The 20,231-nt window shown below is 41.2% G+C and overlaps 2 protein-coding genes across 9 annotated transcripts in view; one reads left to right on the forward strand and one right to left on the reverse strand.

The window, feature by feature from the left end:
- Positions 1-1,953: 1,953 nt before the first annotated feature.
- On the reverse strand, positions 1,954-6,535 carry TMEM69 (transmembrane protein 69). Of its 4 annotated transcripts, none has more exons than XM_014477730.2 (3): positions 6,420-6,535; positions 4,428-4,567; positions 1,954-3,276 (listed from the first exon to the last, which is right to left on the reverse strand). In XM_014477730.2, the coding sequence occupies exons 2-3, from the start codon at positions 4,479-4,481 to the stop codon at positions 2,563-2,565; spliced, it is 768 nt and encodes a 255-aa protein (XP_014333216.1). In that variant the 5' UTR covers positions 4,482-4,567; positions 6,420-6,535; the 3' UTR covers positions 1,954-2,562. The 4 variants fall into 4 exon arrangements, with proteins under 4 accessions (XP_014333216.1, XP_070224250.1, XP_070224252.1 ...); XM_070368149.1 differs by having other exon boundaries at positions 4,428-4,564; positions 6,420-6,481; XM_070368151.1 differs by lacking the exon at positions 6,420-6,535 and adding an exon at positions 6,142-6,401 and having other exon boundaries at positions 4,428-4,564.
- A 188-nt stretch (positions 6,536-6,723) lies between these two features.
- The window catches only part of GPBP1L1 (GC-rich promoter binding protein 1 like 1), a 72,844-nt gene continuing 59,336 nt past the window's right edge, over positions 6,724-20,231 (forward strand). For 2 of the 5 annotated variants that reach the window (XM_070368144.1, XM_005894210.3), the window contains exon 1: positions 8,279-8,438. The gene's annotated coding sequence lies outside the window, so the exon portion shown is untranslated. Of the gene's footprint in view, positions 6,743-7,660; positions 7,820-8,278; positions 8,439-20,231 lie in introns of those variants that run through there. The other 3 variants (XM_070368147.1, XM_070368146.1, XM_070368145.1) reach the window with 3 other exon arrangements.

Below are 20,231 nucleotides of genomic sequence, written 5' to 3' on the forward strand. Positions count from 1 at the left end.
TAAATTTCTCTTGTTATAAGAACACCAGTAATATAACATTACAATCTACCCTTATAATCTCACTTTAACCTTATTACCTCTGTAAAGACCCCTGTCTTCAAGTAAGGTCACATTCTGAGATATTGTGGATTGGGACTTGAACACACAAAAAAGTAAACAAGTTACTACTCTAGATTATGATCTTTCCACAGCAAGAATCACTGAAGTAGAAATTATATGTATATAATTTACTTATGAAATTTCTTACCTAATATTTGAGTACTTATACAAAGGTAGGCAACCCACTCCAGTATTTTTGCCTAGAGAATCCCATGGACAGAGCCTGGCAGGCTTCAGTCCATACAGTCCATGGGGTCGCTAAGAGTTGGACACGACTGAGTGACTAACAGAGAGATACAAAGGTTATATATATCATATCCATTTCCTAATTTATATTCTTACATTTTAAATGTTTTTTTCTTTTTATGAGACTAAGCATCTGAAAAGACTAGGTTTTCAAGTTAGAATCCAAGGTATTTTTTTCACTGTTTTAAAAAGCTTCTGTATGAGTTGACTTGTAAAACTAGATAGAACATTATAAAAATGACTCTAGATTGACTTTTCCTAGTTTGTACATGTGTGCATGCTAAGTCATGTCAGTAGTGTCTGACTCTTTGTGACTCAGTGGACTGTAGCCCGCCAGGCTCCTCTGTCTGTGGGATTTTCCAGGCAAGAATACTGGAGTGGGTTGCCATGCCCTTCTCCAGGGGATCTTACTAGTTGCTTTATTCAAGTATTTTTTTTACCAGTTGGTGTTATGTTTGAAGATAAGTTGTATCTACTTCTTGTTGTTCAGTTTCTAGCTTGTGTCCCACTCTTTGTAACCCTATGGACTGCAGCAAGTTAGGCTCCTCTGTCCTCCACCATCTCCTGGAGTTTGTTCAAATTCATGTCCATTGAGTCGGTGATGCTCTCTAATTATTTCATCCTCTGCTGCCTCTTCTCCTTTTGCCTTCAATCTTTCCCAGCATCAGGGTCTTTTCCAGTGAGTCAGCTCTTCGCATCAGGTGACCAAAGTATTGGAGTTTCAGCATCAGTCCTTCCAATGAATATTCAAGGTTGTTTTCCTTTATGATTGATGGTTTGATCTCCTTACAGTCCAAGGGAGTCTCAAGATCCTTCTCCAGCATTATAATTCAAAAGCATCAATTCTTTGGCGCTCAGCCTTCTTTATGGTCCAACTCACATCTGAGCTTCCCTTGTAGCTCAGCTGGTAAAGAATCCACCTGCAATGCAGGAGACCTGGGTTTGCTTGCAGTCACTGTCCACAGTGATTTTGGAGCCCAAGAAAAAATCTTTCACTGCTACTTTTTTCCCTTCTATTTGTCATGAAGTTATAGAACTGGATGCCATGATCTTAGTTTTTTTAATGTTGGAAGTTTCAAGGCAGCTTGGTCACTTTCCTCTTTGACCCTCATCTAGAGGCTCTTCAGGTCCTCTTCATTTTCTGTCATTAGAGTGGTATCATCTGCGTATCTTAGGTTGATATTTCTCTTGGCAGTCTTTGATTCCAGCATGTGATTCATCCAGCCTAACATTTTGCATGATATATTCTGCATGTAAGTTAAATAAGCAGGGTGACAATATCCTTTCCCAATTTTGAACCAGTCAGTTGTTCCATGTCCAGTTTTAACTGTTGCATCTTGACTCACAGGTTTCTCAGGAGACAGGTAAGGTGGGTCTGGTACTTTAACAACCCCGTGAACAGTATGAAAAGGCAAAAAGATATGACATTGGAAGATGAGTCTCCCAGGTAGGAAGGTGTCCAGTATGCTACTGGGGAAGAGCAGAAGGCAATTGCTAATAGCTCCAGAAAGAATGAAGTGTCAGGGCCAAAGTGGAAACAGCACTCAGTTGTGGATGTTTGTTGAGGTGAAAATAAAGTCTGATGATATAAAGAACAATATTACATAGGAATCTGGAATGTTAGGTCCATAAATCAAGTTCTGTCTATACTCTGCCAAATATCCTGATAAAACCAGAAAATATGTCCAGCTTTTCTTTGAACACAGCTTTCCCTTGTGATAGTGCTTCCTACTGACTTTTAAAGCCATAGATCCTTTCAGTTCAAATAACTAGGTTATGCCAGGTAAAATGAGCTTGGAAATGCAATTTCCCGGGGCAACTGCAATGAAAACTCCACACTAGAGCCACCTATTATTTTCAGACACTCATGAAGTTTTCCTCTGAGAGTTTATGTGTGTGTGTTTTCAATGACCGTAAAGCTCTAGCACAGTGTTTTTCATCTTTTTTTATTTACATTTTTCAAAAATTAAAACACTGAAAATTTTAAGTGGATGACTATAACTCATAAAAAGACTAAATGAGAATTTTACTTAAGGGTTTTCAAGCTGCTTCTCAGTGATTTCTATAAGATAAAGATTTATACAAATGAAAAATAGTTTGTAAAGAAAATATCACCTTTCCTGGGAAAAAGCTAAACAGGAGAGGTAGAAAAAGATGACTGCAAAACACAAGGCTTCTAACCAACATGCTAACATTATCTATAGAGTAGTTTTATATTTATTTTACTTGCCCAAGTCCCTTGGGTCCTTTCTCTGGATAAAAATCTTTCACTAGTAAAGTGATTACAAATGAAAAAAAGGCCACTAAAGTGACTACTATCCTCAGGGCTTTGAACCAATTGGGGTAATGGGGCAAGAGAAAAAGTTCAGTGTGTAATGCTATCCCCAAACCTATTATTACTGTGACTATAGCTTCACTGAGTCTTTCAGAAATAAAGAAAGCAAACCATGAAAACACAACAGGAGCTATACTATTAGCTAAATTGAGGAAGTCTGGTTTGGCTGGACTACCTTCTGGCAGAGCAAAACCCCATCTGATCCCTCCCAAGAAAGAAAGGAAACTGGCTCCATAAGCCATCTGAGTAAAAGCTAACATGGGAATATAAGTCTTTGTCATCACCATGACCAGTGGTGGAGCAACGAAGGGGATTAGTCCTGCCAGAGTTATGTATAATGCTGGCTTTGGGCTGTCAGGCAGGAAACTGATGGTTCGTGGTGGCCTGGCTGGAAGCACTGCTTGCTCTTGCTTCTTCTTAAAACTGCATAGGGAAGTATGATAATACTGTGTCTTGTTCACACATGCTGGAAAGGATGAGAAAAGCCAAAGCCTCGAAAACAAAGGGGAAAAGTTCTGCTCAAGACATGTCTTGTGAGTAAGTGTTTCTATTCTCCTGCTGGCTCCTGGTCTGACTGTGGAAGTGTACTTCAGCATCTACAGGGAAAACAGAACCAGAAGACAACGAAACAGACTTAAAAAAGAAAATCACCAAATGTTTTAGTCACAATATGAAACAATATAAAAACAAACCATGTGCTTTCTGTTAGCATGTCAAACGTAAAGGTTGGCACATAGGGTGATGTTATTGCTGCAAAGACTATTAAATAACTATACAACATCCAAAAGAAGCTACTACAGAATAGAAACCGTGATGTTATCCCATGAAAGAAAGATCTGGAGGAACAGATAAAGACTAGGTCTTTAGCTTTTGGCATTCTAAACTGCCTCTTAAGAAGCTGCACTAATTACTATGGCAGTTCTGTTTTATGTAAAGAAAATTAAGCTTTAGATACTGCAGACTTTTCATAGCTTCATGCCTTTCTACAAGTCTCTGCCTAGAATTTTAGATTACCATTTTTCTCTCTAGGGAACTTACCTTTCAAAATTCAGCTGGAAGCTTTCTCCAATGTGATTTAATTCTGCTATAAGTACCCTATGCACACTCCTATCATAACTCTCACAGTGAATTAAAATCACATATTCATTTGTCTGTCTCAGTAGACCTGAGGGCTTGGACCATATGTTTTTTTTTCCTTTGCCTTAAAAAAAAACTCCCCGGTGCCGTTCATGGAACATGGCCAAAGCAATAACCTCTTCTGCTGATTCTGTTCTTTAGTGAGTAAATTCCATACTTCAATAGTTGCACAGATCAACTGTAACTCAGAAAATACTGGATTAAAGAAAACAAAAGAGCTATTTAAAGAATCTTGGTAGTTACTCAAAGTTGCTAGGAATGAGTCCATCTTGAGAACTGTTTTTTTTTTCTTTTTGTCTAGAATGTTCTTCCCTGAGGTATCTGCATCGCTCATTGCCTCACTCTGACCACCCTATTTATAAATGCAAAACTTAAAAGTCTACTGTCCCTATTCCCCTTCCCTGCTCTGTAGTTCTCCACAGCACTTACCATTTGACATACCAAATATTTCACTTTGACATATTAAATATTTTCACTTATTTGTATTTTACTCTTACCCAGATCAACTAGAGTATGAAGATAAGGATTTTTGTCTTCTTTATTTTACTACTATTGCCCAGTGAAGCAGTGCTTGGAAAGTAGTGCTCAAATATTTGCTGAATAAACCAACCTTTGAAGATGCTTGAGAACACTTCCTGATGAAGTGAAGCATACTGGCTCCCATTGAAAGTCTTGCTTAGGAAGATGCCACACAGTTCTGATTAATGTATTTTTACAGTTAAGTGGAGGGTCTGAATCAGAAGCATGCTGCTGTGAACAAAATAAGATGTCATTTAATTTTCTTCACTTCGTAATTTTTAAAAATAGGAATTTGGGGGAATTTCTTCCATGTAACAGTTTCCTTTGGAAACAGTCATTAATGTTTAAAAAAATCAGTAACATGTAGTAAATAAATCCTTTTCTTTGAACTATTATTTTAGCTTTTGCTCTTGGGTGTAAAGAGTAATGCAGAGAGTGTATCTAGATTTTTACAAATGCCTCTATCATTTCCCAACCGTGTGACCTTGGATAAATTGCTTCCTTGAAGTGCCATCTTTCTTATCTTTAACACTGAAAGTCATAGCTTGTCTGCTTTCTTTTTTCTCCTTAGTTATGTATTTTGGGGCTTAGGAGTTTATAGCTTAAAAGTAATGATAATAGCAATCAATACAACTAGCTGTGAACCAGGCATTATAACTATGTGTTTAATATGCACTGACTTATTTAATACAGTCACCTCATCAACTTGGTGCTGAGTGATACTAATAATCTATTAAGTTAGAGTGCAGATTTTGGAGTCAAATGACCTGGGCTGGAATTCTGGCTCTACCATGTATTAGTTATGTGATTTTGGACAAATTATTTAACCTGATTATAGTGCAGTTCACTCACCTAAGGCTTATAATAACTACATAGGGTCGCTATAAAAATTAAATAAGCTAATAGATGTAAAAAGCTGAGCACTGTCCCTAACACAAAGCAGGCACTAAAACACACACACACACACACACACACACACAAAACCACCAAACTAGCTATTATTCCCACCTTACAAAATGTAAGCAACCAGTACGTGGCTGAATGAGAATACTATGAACCCAGATCTGTCATGTTTACATGAGTCCTAGTATTAACCAGAAAAACAGAAGTGTCTACAATCCAAAACCCACAGTTGCTGCTTAATTTAAAAACTTGGGGAGTTCCCTGGTGGTCCAGTGGTTGAGAGTCTGCAGTCTCCCAATGCAGGGGACGTGGTTTGAGCCCTGTGGAGGAACTAAGATCCCACATGCAAAAGCAACTAGGCTCTCCAGCCGCAAGGAGTCACATCTAAGACCTAACACAGATTTAAAAAAAAAAAAAAAAAACTTGGCAAAGCCCCCTTGCCTGCCCCCTTGCAGGTCTATCAAAAGATTCCTTTAGTAATAAATTTCTCACCTATTGGGGGGAAAAAAAACCAAACAGTGAACTAATTTCTTGATCACAGATATTAGGGCTGGGTCAAGAAATTCTGTATACCAGACTGTCAATGGCTATCTCTCCATATATGGAAGTAAGTAGGGAGTTAAGTTATCCCGGTTAATTAGATAATATGGGCTTCCCTGGTGGCTCAGATGGTAAAGAATCTGCCTTCAATGCAGGAGACCCAGGTTTGATTCCTAGGTCAGGAAGATTACCTGGGGAAGGGAATGGCAACCCACTCCAGTATTCTTGCCTGGAGAATTCCATGGACAGAGGAAACTGGCAGCCTACAGTGCATGGGATCACAAAGAGTCGGACGCAACTGAGTGAACACACACACACACGCTTCCACACATACACGATTCCTGACTCCCAAACACACATACCTGCTGGACCGACCTACTCACGTTTGTTCAAAATCACCTTTTTAAGGGATTTCAAAAATATACATGCTCCCCAACCTTCCGAACTCCCTAGGCACTGTGACAAGTGCTTACAAACTGCAACTCTTAGAGCCGACATCAGTAGAAAAGGGATGAGGTCTGGACGCAGAGATCCCCGGGAAATCTTGCTCAACAGTGCCCGCGGATTCAATTTACACCAAAGCCTTGGTGCCCCACCACTTTTCCCAACCTGCATCTGTGGCAACAGCCCTTCTACTCACTTGCCAGCGACGCACACAGAAGTAGAAACCTGAAGAGCTCGGAACTCTGGGAAAAAAAAACTTCCGGCAAGTGAGAATAAATAGTCCCCCCTCACTTCCTGAGAGCAAAAAAAATGAATCCGGGTGGAAACTTGACCAGCGCTAACTAGGTCCCACCCTGGGTTTTCTGTAAAATCTTAGTTCTAGTAGAAACTGGCTTTTGAAGTCTGTAGGGTACTTAAATGGTCCTTTCCTTTCTAGTACAGGTTTCCCAGCCAACAAAATCTGCACAGCAGAGTTCGGGAATGTAGAGTGCAATTACGGAGTGATGGTGGTATAAGAAGGTAGGAGATTCGGAGTCCAGGTCAAGTATGACTTGGCCAAATTGCTTGCTATCTCTGGAACTCATTTTTTCTTTTTAAAAAATATTTATTAATTTGGCTGCACCGGGTCTTAGTTGCAGCATGTGGGATCTAGTTCCCCGACCAGGGATCGAACTGGAACCCCTTACACTGAGAGTGCAGAGTCTTAGCCAGTGGCTCACCAGCGAAGTCCCTGGAACTCATTTTTGACTTTGCACTGAAAAGGGGTTTCTAGGATAGCCTGGGCATATCTCACAGCTCATTAAGGTACTGAACTAGTACTACTTAAGGGGAAAAAGTTCCACTTCATTCTCTTTGCTGGTGCCTGGAAATTTTGTTAAGAAATAAAGAAAACAAGGGGCAAGACTTTTATTTTCATGAAAAGTGTGTTAAGAGCCTTTAGGGTGATCCGTAAGTTAGATTATTCCTCCTGTCACTCTCTGCTTTAACTTTTATTTGTGGGCTTTGTGACCTTGAGCAGGTCCCTTCCCTTCTCCGGGCCTCCATTTCACAGTCTATCAAAGGAAACACCATCAGGCAATTTGCGCGTTTATCTGAAAACAAAAGGAGAGCTGCAGGAGCCCACGCTAGCCAGTTTCTCCATTCCTCCCGATTCTAGGTAGTCTAGCTTCCTGGTTGCCGGATATCACATGGTTTAGCCTCTCGTACAGAACAGATTCACAGCCAATTCTTCCTAATAGTAACACTTTTCAGTCGCCATAGGCTTTCACTTTTATTTCCTTCTCGGCCATGGCAGCGCCGCCCCTTCCCGTTATGCGATACCCAATGAGACTTAGGGCTGAAGAAACAGCTTCTCCGCCCTGGCACTGGAGCAGGCTCTGGCCAGAAAACCGCCCAGTACTGGGACGGGGGCGTGACGCCAGCGGTCGGGCGGAACTACCACTCCCAGCGGGTAGTGCGTCGGGACCAGCCACTCAGGCCGCCAAAGCCCGGCCGTGTGGCCTGCTGGGGGCTGGAGTCTTAACGGCGCGCGCACGTGAAAGAAGGAAGGCGCCGAAGGTGGGAAAGGGTCGGAAAACACACGCGCCTACAAAACCGGTTTGTTAGTATTTGTAGATGTAGTTTGGAGAAGTGCGCTTGCTGAGAGATGGGCTGTGGGAAGGTGCAGAATGAAGGGGCGGGGAAAAACGGGTGCACATACACACCCCCACCCACTCATTCACCGGCGCCCAGGCCCTAGTGCCTGGAGAGGAGATGTGAAGGGGAGTACCAAATCCAGCTGGTCTCTGCCTCTGAGGCGGCGCTAGGAAAGACAGTGTTCAACTCTGTAGAGGGGCGGGGGCGCCGCCAAGAGACGCAGCGGAGGGAGCTGGGGGCGGGGCAGGGAATAACCGCCGTCCCCTGGGCTAAACGTTGGCTGCTTGGGGCGCCGGCGGGGGTCACCCCGAACAGGGCTCGTGCGCATGCGCGTGCGCCCTTGTGGGTGGTGCGAACGGGTGGGCGTGTGTGAGGCGGGGTGAGATCGGGGGAGGGCCGGGCTGGTCGTCGCTCCTCCCCGTCCACCCGGTCTGCCCCTCCTGGGCCTTGTGGGCCGGGCAGCCATTTTGGGAAGACCTTTGTTATGGTTGTGGGCTCTCCACCTCTGCCGGATCAGGAAGCTGGGGACTCGCCCTCAGACGCTGCGACTGGTCCCTAACTGTAGCCCCTCCACTGCCCGGTGAGTGAGAGTTCTCGACAACGGGGCAGTAGGGGATCGTGAGTGATCCGGCGCAGGGCTCCACCCGGTGCCTGCCTGACCGGCTGTTGAAACAAGTTGAAGGAGGCTCTCACACAGGTGGTTGGGTGTAGGTCGGTCCGAGGACCGGGAGCGGAGCCCACGGGTCGTGTGGTTCGAACGGGGCACCTTCCCCCACGCGTGGAGCGTTGCACACGAGCGTCGTCGAGAGCCAGAGCGCTCCTACTTTAACTTTGCTCTTCGGGTCGGAACGCTCACCTGCGGCTCTCTGGCTCCTCTCCAGGCGTTCCGGCTTATTGGTGATTGAGTAGCTTGGTTTACGGTTACTTTTTCTTTCTCCTTCTTAAATTAGAGCCAAGGGTTTTGTTTCCCAGTGATGGAAAAATCTAAGGGGAAAAAAACGTGTGAGTCAAATGTGGGGTATCTGAGGGGAAAGAAGAGCTTTAACCCCGCACCCCTGCCCCCAGTGTTCCGGTTCCCCTTGGTAGCGAGGTGTTTTCGTTAATTTAGATCGTCTGTCCAGCCTCTACCGACTCCTCCCTATCTGAAGAAAAAAGCTGGTCGATCTTTAAGTGTTTTAGTGAGGACTTTTTCTGTTTTACATCTGTCTACTTCTCCCTACTCTCCGTGAAACTCAAAAGAAAGGCTGAATCTAAAATGGCTGTAGCTTGGGGAAGTGCCCCGAGCTTAGTAACTTAAACACGTTAACAAGTCTTGAATTCTTATTTTTCCTTAGTTATTTTTCAATAACTGGGTCTTTTGATCTTACTGTTGTCTTGTCTTGAAGAGCCTTTGCTAGCTGAAAACAAAGGTGAGGCTAAAGTAGTTTGCTTACTCCAAAAGTTTACATAATAAGAGTGGGTGCGGTTTTTTTGGTAGTTGCTTATAGTTTTGAAATTGTGCTGTGGTGTTAATTTTATCAGCCAACTTTGTGCTGTTAAGTTGGTTTGTCATATTTGTTAAAATACATGCTCTTAATGTTTATTGCTTATCTGGGAAAAATAAAGTTTATGGTGGCTCATGTTTTAGTTTAGTAACAGAAGTCACATTCTGTGTAATTCCTTCCAATAAGTATAGTGATTGGTCTTCAATAGACTTAGATTTGCAGTTTGGTCGATTGCTGGCCTTTTCTAAGGTCTTTTATATTGGGACACGTATCAGAAGAATGTAAGACAAATGAAAACAGACTTTAAGTGGAGTGCCTGATTGTTGTGCCCTTTCAAACAAAAGGCTGTTTTTTTGTTTGCAGCTTAAAAAACAACATTAGATCCAGAGGTTTAACTGAAAACAAAAGGGCATAGAATGGAAATCAAAAACAGTTAACTTCAGTATTTGGGAAGATGCTCCAGTTTCAAGTTGAAATCTGTCTAAAAGATAAAATAATAAAGTGCTAATTGTGAATGAGAAGTTTGGAATTAATAGGAAAATAAACTATTTTACTTCATCGTCCTTCCCTAGGGAGTCAATTTCAACTTACCTCTCCACATTCGTTCAATATGAAAGTTTACTTTTGTCAACTCCCCTGGGATTTTTTGTTGTTCTTAAATTATTTTGGTGGTTTTACAGAAAAAACGTTTAAAGTGCTTTATAGAAATTACAAGTCAATTGCTTTGTGTTTTTCTTTTGTTGACTACTGAACCCATAAACTTGGGTGAGACCTCTTTTTTTTTTTAAAGGTTCTCGAAACTGTACATACTGATACAAATATTCTTTCAATTGATTCTGAATAGCATCTTAGCAAAGCTCTTGAAATTTGGTCGTGGCGGGGTGTTAGGAAGCCATTTTTATTTTGAATGAATTCAGCTTGGTTTTCTTGTCAGTGGCTGTTTAGTAGTTTGGTTGAGGACAGCACATGCAGCCATTTTAATAAGTTTGGAATGACAAGAAATCTGGGACATATTTCTGCTTGTAATTAATATTTAAATACTTAGATAAAACATAACAATTTTGAATCATACTTCCAACAAATTGCGTATCTTTGTTTTATGATTAAAACATAAAGTGTATGCACTTAGTAACGGGAGTAACTAATGTGCCAGAGGCTTACAGTTGCTTGAATTGCTTTATATTTTTATTAGTTTATTCCTGTGAGGTAGATATTGTTTTATTCCCATTATTTTAGTTGAGGAAAATAAGTTCAGATATTCATCCAACTAGTACATATTTAAACCTAAGCAATTTTTTAAATATCCCAACTGAAAAAGTAGTTTGTGGAAAAGGCAAATTGTGGTATTTATGGTTTTTCAAATAATTGTAATGGGGAAGGAATCTGGCTGATACTAAGATGAAAAACTTGAATGAAGTTTTGGCTTTCCCCATTCATAGAAAGGGACTGCCCTGGTGGCTCAGACCGTGAAGCGTCTGCCTACAAGCGGGAGACCTGGGTTCGATCCCTGGGTTGGGAAGATCCCCTGGAGAAGGAAATAGCAACCCACTCCAGTACTCCCGCTTGGAAAATCCCATGGACGGAGGGGTCTGGTAAGCTGAAGTCCATGGGGTCCCAAAGAGTCAGACATGGCTGAGCGACTTTACTTTGTTTCTTTTCTTTCATACATAGAAAACATACTACTTCGTAACTGACTATAGTTGCCATTGTCTGCAGTTTGATATGTGGTTGTGCTGAGAGGTAGCTGCCCAAGTCACTTCAAAATCAGACTGATTTTTTATTTCCCACTGGATTTCTGCTCAAAACAAAACTGACTACAATCAACCTTGGAAAATAATTCAGTGAGATAAGCTGAAATTCTTTTGTCCACAGGTATATCTTAACTAATGAGGTAAAATATTGCTCATGTTATGAATTTTACAGGTGATTTCAAATATACTCGGCAAATATTTAAAGGCATCTAGTAGTTATTTTTATTTACTGAAGCAAATAATCAGCCTTTTGGTCAGACTTCCCTGGCAATCCAGTGATTAAGACTCTTCTCTTTCATTGCAAGGAAACCTGGGTTTGATACATGGCTAGAGAAGTAAGATCCTGCATGCAGCATGGCATGACAAAAAATAATAGTAATAATAAAAATTATTTATTATTTTAAAAAATCGACCTTTAACTCGTCTGTTGGACGTGTTATTTTTCAAACAAAATGGTTCAGTCATTCTTTTAAGACACACTTTAAGAAATGTTGGAGGCTGTACTGTGGTGCCAGTTTCAGCCTGCTAAGGTCTAGGAATGCCTAGATGACTATAAAACATTCCTACCACCCAGGAACTTAGTAGTTTAACAGATAAGCACAAAAATATTCACAGGATAACAACATAGAAAGCTGTGTTTCTTAAAGGAGTTAATTTTTAACATAGTCATTAAGCTTACCTTCCTTTTCTATAATAAAACTACTTTGCCATATATTAATCAGATGTCAGACAAGAGGATCATCAGTATGAACAAAGTTTTAGTGCGCTTTTCTGAGTAGCAGGTCTGTATGTGTGGAATAAGTTGGTGGTGTTTTTGTTTTTTTGCCTTTTAAGAATTAAGTTTGATTATACTTTATATTGCAAACTCTGCTTTGTGTTAGTCCCTCAGTCATATCCGAATCTTTGTGACCCCATGGACTGTAGCCCACCAGGCTCCTCTGTCCATGGAATTCTCCAGGGAAGAACACTGGAGTGGGTTGTCATTCCCTTCTCCAGGGGATCTTCCCAACCTAGGGATCGAACCTGGGTCTCCTGCATTTCAGGCAGATACTTCACTGTCTGAGCCACCAAAGATTATATATTTAAATGTCATTATATAAAAAAGTTCTCTTCTGAATTACTGCTGTCCTTGAAGTTTACAAGTATGTTGAAAAGTTGGTTTGGGGGTTCTTTAGTTAGTTAATTAAAAGGTAGAACTATTCCAGTGTTCCATCTATGTGCTTATTATTAGCTCTGCTTTCTAATTAGTCTTACCAGGTTATGGTAGAAGGATAGTGAGAACCATTTATTGAAGGCTTCATAAACTAGAGGGTGTAACAGAGTCCATTTTTTTATATATATATATATATATATATATATATATATATGTTGTTACTCCTTAAAATGCTTGTTTAAATAGGTGATATTAATGCTTCTATATGTAAATGTACAGAGGATCCAAGAAGTTCAATGGTTTGCATAACATAGTGAGAGCTGGGGACTAAGACAGCTGTCTGATTCCGAAGCTGGATTTTCACCACATCATGTAGAGAGATGGCATGGTGGTATGGTGGTCATAGTGCCTTTGGTTTGAATCTCTGCATTACCACTTAAAGCTTTGAGACTTTGGTAAAGTTTTAGGTATGATTTCTGCCTGCTGCTTTGTTAAATGGGGGTAATAGTACCTTCTCATAGAGTTTTTGTGGTAAACAAATGAAATAACATTTGTGTAGTTCTTAATACAATGCCTGACTATTGTAAGCACTTCATAATTGTCAAATTTTTCAAAATTGTCTTTATCTTTTACTCATTGAATTAAATTCTATGGAATCTGAACAGATGGTTGCACATGGGCTTTTCAGTATTCTTTTTTTCCTTTTCTAGTTATTACTTTTCTGTTGACTTCTCTTTATTTGAATCAGTATCCAGGTCCCACACACTGTAATTGACTGATATTCTTTTAAGCCTATTAGTTTGTATATTTCTTCTGGGTTTTTTCCCTTGTACTTTGTTGAAGAAACCAGGTTATTTCTCCTGCAGTTTCCCACATTCTAGATTTTCCTGTAAATTGGTAGCCTTTTTTTTTCTTCTGGTTTGTTCAGTGTTTCTCATATCATTTTCTCGCAATTTCTCTGTTGAGCAGCATAGAGAAATTGTATGAGATATTAACCCTCCTTCAACATGGTTATAAAATGGAGTGTTTGTTTTGGTCCTGTGCCCAATTCAGTGTTAACTTTTCCAGGTAGTTTGTTTCTTGTCCTTTTTTTCCCTGCCTAGGCGATGGCCCCCCACTCAAGTACTCTTGCCTGGAAAATCCCATGGACGGAGGAGCCTGGTGGGCTGCAGTCCATTGTATCGCTAAGAGTCGGAGACGACTGAGTGGCTTCCCTTTCACTTTTCTGCATTGGAGAAGGAAATGGCAACCCACCCCAGTGTTCTTGCCTGGAGAATCCCAGAGACAGGGGAGTCTGGTGGGCTGCCGTCTATGGGGTCGCACAGAGTCGGACATGACTGAAGCGACTTAGCAGCAGCAGCAGCAACAGTGTATATTTGTTGTATTATAAAATTGAGCTAAATATGCTGGGTTTGTAGTGGTTTTGTCTTTTTTTTTGGTTACTAGTGAGTAGTTTCCTCAGCCTGTTTGGTCTGAAAATTTCTCTTCTCAAAACAGCATTTTTTCCCTATTGTTTACCCCTGCCCTGTGTGTGCACGTGCGAGCCAAGCCACTTCAGTTGTGTCCAACTCTGTAACCCAGTGGACTGTAGGCAGCCTACCAGGCTCCTCTGTCCATGGAATTCTCTGGGCAAGAATACTGGAGCGGGTTGCCGTGCCCTCCTCCAGGGGATCTTCCCCACCTAGGGATCAAACCCATGTCTCTTATGTCTCCTGCATTAGCAGTCAGGTTCTTTACCACTAGTGCCACTTGGGAAGCCCGTTTATCTCTGCTCAGTTCAGTTCAATCGCTCAGTCTTGTCCAACTCTTTTGTGACCCCATGAATTGCAGCACACCAGGCCTCCCTGTCCATCACCAACTCACGGAGTTCACCCAAACTCATGTGCATCGAGTCTGTGATGCCATCCAGCCATCCCATCCTCTGTCGTCCCCTTCTCCTCCTGCCCCCAATCCCTCCCAGCATCAGGGTCTTTTCCAATGAGTCAACTCTTCGCATGAGGTGGCCAAAGTACTGGAGTTTCAGCCTCAGCGTCAGTCCTGCCAGTGAACACCCAGGGCTGATCTCCTTTGGGATGGACTGGTTGGATGTCCTTGTAGTCCAAGGGACTCTCAAGAGTCTTCTCCAACACCACAGTTCAAAAGCATCGATTCTTCGGTGCTCAGCTTTCTTCACAGTCCAACTCTCACATCCATACACGACCACTGGAAAAACCATAGCCTTGACTAGACGGACCTTTGCTGACAAAGTAATATCTCTGCTTTTTTTTAAATCACTAAACTGTACAAAAAAGATCTTCAAAACCCAGATAATCACGATGGTGTGATCACTGACCTAGAGCCAGGCATCCTGGAATGTGAAGTCAAGTGGGCCTTAGAAAGCATCAGTACGAACAAAGCTAGTGGAGGTGATGGAATTCCAGTTGAGCTCTTTCAAATCCTGAAAGATGATGCTGTGAAAGTGCTGCACTCAATATGCCAGCAAATTTGGAAAACTCAGCAGTGGCCACTGGACTGGAAAAGGTCAGTTTTCATTCCGATCCCAAAGAAAGGCAATGCCAAAGAATGCTCAAACTACCACACAATTGCAGTCATCTCACACGCTAGTAAAGTAATGCTCAAAATTCTCCAAGCCAGGCTTCAGCAATATGTGAACCATGAACTTCCTGATGTTCAAGCTGGTTTTAGAAAAGGCAGAGGAACCAGAGATCAAATTGCCAACATCCGCTGGATCATGGAAAAAGCAAGAGAGTTCCAGAAAAACATCTATTTCTGCTTTATTGACTATGCCAAAGCCTTTGACTATGTGGATCACAATAAACTGTGGAAAATTCTGAGAGAGATGGGAATACCAGACCACCTGACCTGCCTCTTGAGAAATCTGTATGCAGGTCAGGAAGCAACAGTTTAAGTGGACAGGAACAACAGACTGGTTCCAAATAGGAAAAGGATTATGTCAAGGCTGTATATTGTCACCCTGCTTATTTAACTTATATGCAGAGTACATCATGAGAAAGGCTGGACTGGAAGAAACACAAGCTGGAATCAAGATTGCCAGGAGAAATATCAATAACCTCAGATATGCAGATGACACTACCCTTATGGCAGAAAGTGAAGAAGAACTAAAAAGCCTCTTGATGAAAGTGGAGAGTGAAAAAGTTGGCTTAAAGCTCAACATTCAGAAAACAAAGATCATGGCATCTGGTCCCATCACTTCATGGGAAATAGATGGGGAAACAGTGTCAGACTTTATTTTGGGGGGCTCCAAAATCACTGCAGATGGTGACTGCAGCCATGAAATTAAAAGACGCTTACTCCTTGGAAGGAAAGTTATGACCAACCTAGATAGCATATTCAAAAGCAGAGACATTGCTTTGCCAACAAAGGTCCGTCTAGTCAAGGCTATGGTTTTTCCAGTGGTCATGTATGGATGTGAGAGTTGGACTGTGAAGAAGGCTGAGTGCCGAAGAATTGATGCTTTTGAACTGTGGTGTTGGAGAAGACTCTTGAGAGTCCCTTGGACTGCAAGGAGATCCAACCAGTCCATTGTGAAGGAGATCAGCCCTGGGATTTCTTTGGAAGGAATGATGCTAAGGCTGAAACTCCAGTACTTTGGCCACCTCATGGGAAGAGTTGACTCATGGGAAAAGACCCTGATGCTGGGAGGGATTGGGGGCAAGAGGAGAAGGGGACGACAGAGGATGGGATGGCTGGATGGCATCACTGACTCGATGGGCGTGAGTCTGAGTGAACTCCGGGAGTTGGTGATGGACAGGGAGGCCTGGTGTACTGCGATTCATGGGGTCTCAAAGAGAGTCCGACACGACTGAGCAACTGAACTGAACTGAAGTCCTTAACTATTAAGCATTACACCTATGAAGTACTCACTGTAAACAAGACCCTTTGTTATTTCCCTGAGTAAAGCATCCAGGCACTCTTCTTAACACTTTGCTTATATTCACTCACTTAATCATTGACTTTCCAACAATCTCCAATTACAGATAATGATTTGAAGCAAAAAGAGGTGAAGTGACTTGTCCAAAGTCATGCAGCTAGTACATGGCAGAGCCAACCAGATCCTGAGTCTGCTCTCCTAACTTAAAAGTAATGTTTGGATTTTGAGCAAAAAACTTATTCTTGAGAAGAGATTTTTAAATATGCTTGTACATAAAACTAATCCACTTAGTTACCTGACTCATATAGCCAGAATTTAATGTGTCAGATGCATCAGGTGATAAATATACTTTTGTAACATAGTATGTTTCATAATATGTTTGTTTATTCGGAACTGTTGTGATTTAAGTAAACTACATTTCTATTAGTGGGATAGTATATAGGTATGTTTGCAGCAGGTGCTTGTGACCTTTTAATAACAAAATGTTGGAAAGGAGATAACTACCTGAGAAAGGTTGCAAATTTTAGTCTAAAAATTTTATACTTTGGGAAATTACTTTCAGGAAATGTTTTTTGGGGAATGAATCAGAGGCACAATGATTAAAATTTGTTACTAATGGGAAGACTGGGAAGATTTATATGTTGATCAGATCAGATCAGATCAGTCGCTCGTCTCATCCTCTGTCGTCCCCTTCTCCTCCTGCCCCCAATCCCTCCCAGCATCAGAGTCTTTTCCAATGGGTCAACTCTTTGCATGAGGTGGCCAAAGTACTGGAATTTCAGCTTTAGCATCATTCCTTCCAAAGAAATCCCAGGGCTGATCTCCAGAATGGACTGGTTGGATCTCCTTGCAGTCCAAGGGACTCTCAAGAGTCTTCTCCAACACCACAGTTCAAAAGCATCCATTCTTCAGCGCTCAGCCTTCTTCATAGTCCAACTCTCACATCCATACATGACCACAGGAAAAACCATAGCCTTGACTAGACGGACCTTTGTTGGCAAAGTAATGTCTCTGCTTTTGAATATGCTATCTAGGTTGGTCATAACTTTCCTTCCAAGGAGTAAGCGTCTTTTAATTTCATGGCTGCAGTCACCATCTGCAGTGATTTTGGAGCCCAGAAAATAAAGTCTGACACTGTTTCCACTGTTTCCCCATCTATTTCCCATGAAGTCATGGGACCGGATGCCATGATCTTCATTTTCTTTCTTTCTTTTTTTTTTTTTCATCTTCGTTTTCTGAATGTTGAGCTTTAAGCCAACTTTTTCACTCTCCACTTTCACTTTCATCAAGAGGCTTTTGAGTTCCTCTTCACTTTCTGCCATAAGGGTGGTGTCATCTGCATATCTGAGGTTATTGATATTTCTCCCGGCAATCTTGATTCCAGCTTGTGTTTCTTCCTGCCCAGCGTTTCTCATGATGTACTCTGCATATAAGTTAAATAAGCAGGGTGACAATATACAGCCTTGACATAATCCTTTTCCTATTTGGAACCAGTCTGTTGTTCCCTGTCCAGTTCTAACTGTTGCTTCCTGACCTGCATACAGATTTCTCAAGAGGCAGGTCAGGTGGTCTGGTATTCCCATCTCTCTCAGAATTTTCCACAGTTTATTGTGATCCACATAGTCAAAGGCTTTGGCATAGTCAATAAAGCAGAAATAGATGTTTTTCTGGAACTCTCTTGCTTTTTCCATGATCCAGCGGATGTTGGCAATTTGATCTCTGGTTCCTCTGCCTTTTCTAAAACCAGCTTGAACATCAGGAAGTTCATGGTTCACATATTGCTGAAGCCTGGCTTGGAGAATTTTGAGCATTACTTTACTAGCGTGTGAGATGACTGCAATTGTGTGGTAGTTTGAGCATTCTTTGGCATTGCCTTTCTTTGGGATCGGAATGAAAACTGACCTTTTCCAGTCCTGTGGCCACTGCTGAGTTTTCCAAATTTGCTGGCATATTGAGTGCAGCACTTTCACAGCATCATCTTTCAGGATTTGGAATAGCTCAACTGGAATTCTATCACCTCCACTAGCTTTGTTCGTAGTATGTTGAACATTCTAGTAATTGGACTTTTCTTTGTTTCTTTTGTCTGTTTGCCATTTAACCCTGTTCCAGTATCGCCTTTTTGTGAAACTTGATGGGAGTGGAAACTGGAAAAGGACATGTAACTTGTTTGCATACACGCATATACTTTCTTTCCCAGGCCCCTGGTAGCTGTGACCCAGCTGAGCCAATCAAATACACTTGACTGGGTACTCGAGTCTGGAGTGGGAGAGATACAAAGGAGCAAGGACAGTTTAGAATTAATTCTGTTAACTTGTGGCAGTGGCATACTAGCTAGTGGGCAGTTTTCTGAGAGACTTCTTCCTGTGATGTGACTTTGGTTGGTGATTTTGACTGCTTGACTTAATTTTTTACAGGTTTGCCAAATCTTCTCTTTTTTTTTTTGAACTCTCAATATCCTGTTGATAAATTTCCTATTCTGCTAGTATACCAAAACCCGGATTTCTTTTTTTCAACCAAGGATCCTAATTTGTAAAATTGACTAATATAATTTGCTCCTTCTATAAGATATAGTTATTGCCTCTATTTAGAGTGGTCTCCTTCCTAACTCAATAAGTTAAGAAGCCCATGAATGTCTTTTTTTAAAGACAAACCTAGACAGGAATTTTCCCTTTTATCCACTCCCAATTCTTAAGAGCAGTTGTTCTCAACGTTTTTAAATATATATGGGATAAGGCCTGGACACTGTTAGTTTATTAAAGCCCCCCGTGTGATTCTGTCTTTAATTCTTTTATTTAAAAAAAAAACAAACCAATGAATCTGCTGTGTAGAATATTAGAGTATACAGATATGTAAAAATAAAAACTTGACATTCCTGTCATTCAGAAATCACTGCTGTTATCTTTTGGTGCATTTCCTCCCAAGATCTTTCTCTGAGCACATATATGTAAGTTTTTACTTTTATTTTACTAAAATGAGATCAGTTTACAGCTTGGCTTTTTTTTTAACTGAGTGATACCACACTCCATATTCCTTTCCTTTGGTATGCAGGTGCTATTATTCAGATTTCCCCAGCTGATCCAAAAAAAACTGTTTGCTACTGCTGGTTATCCAAACTACTATCTGAACCAGTGCCTTGTCCATTGTTAACCCTTTTTTTAGGGAATTTCTTGGCAGGTTAGGGCTCAACGCTTTGGTTCCGTGGCCTGGGCTCATTCCCTGATTGGGGAACTAAAATCCCACAAGCTGTGCAGTGTGGCCAAAAATAAAGTAAAAATAAAAGTAATTTAAAATGCACTTTGTTTAATTTGTCTTTAATCTAGCTTTGTAGTTCGGTTGCTAAGTTGTGTCTGACTCTTGTGACCCCATTGACTATAACCCGCCAGGCTTCTCTGTCCATGGGATTTCCCAGGCAAGAGTACTGGAGTGGGTTGCCATTTTCTTTGCCAGGGGATCTTTCCGACCCAGGGATTGAATCTGTGTCTCCTGCATTGGCAGTCGGATTCTTTACCGCTTGCACCACCTGGGAAGCCTTTAACCTAGCTTAGTCCTTATTTTTCGGTGATGTTGAGACTGGACTGGTTGTCCTGAGAATGCTTTTGTACAGTTGCATTCTTAAGGTATCACTTAGTTTGTTCCGTTTGTTCCTGTGTTTATCTCTAAAGTTTACAGGTAAAAGCTTGATGGATTTATATCTAAACATTTTGGTGAGAATACATCATAGCTCTATCTCATTTTGCATCATGTCATAATGCACATAATACCTGGTTGACCTACTTTTAGTAGTGCTAAGGTTGATTCTTGGATTAAGGTGATAATAGTTGCGTCCATATATTAAACAGTAAGTCTTGCCACTTGCAACAAGAAACTAATTTGAGTGTTGCTACTTTGTACAAGTTCCTTGTTTGTTATTAATCCTTGGCCTAATTTTTTAAAGACAGCTTTATTGAGATAGAATTTACATAACAAATTACCCACTTTACATGTACAATTTAATGGGTTTTTGGGTTTGTTTTTTTACTGTATTCACAGTTGTATAACCATCGCTACTATCTAATTTTAGAACATTTTCATCACCCCAGAAAGAAGTCTCATG

This window comes from Bos mutus, chromosome 3 (genome assembly GCF_027580195.1).
Source record: "Bos mutus isolate GX-2022 chromosome 3, NWIPB_WYAK_1.1, whole genome shotgun sequence".
In the NCBI taxonomy this organism is placed as follows: Eukaryota; Metazoa; Chordata; class Mammalia; order Artiodactyla; family Bovidae; genus Bos; species Bos mutus.

Coding starts and splice junctions, on each gene's coding strand:
- TMEM69 (XM_014477730.2), bottom strand. CDS start 4,481: ATGGGAGCCAGTATGCTTCACTTCATCAGGAAGTGTTCTCAAGCATCT. Junction 3,277..4,427: donor GTTCTCAAGCATCTTCAAAG/GTTGGTTTATTC, acceptor TTTTCCCTGTAG/ATGCTGAAGTACACTTCCAC.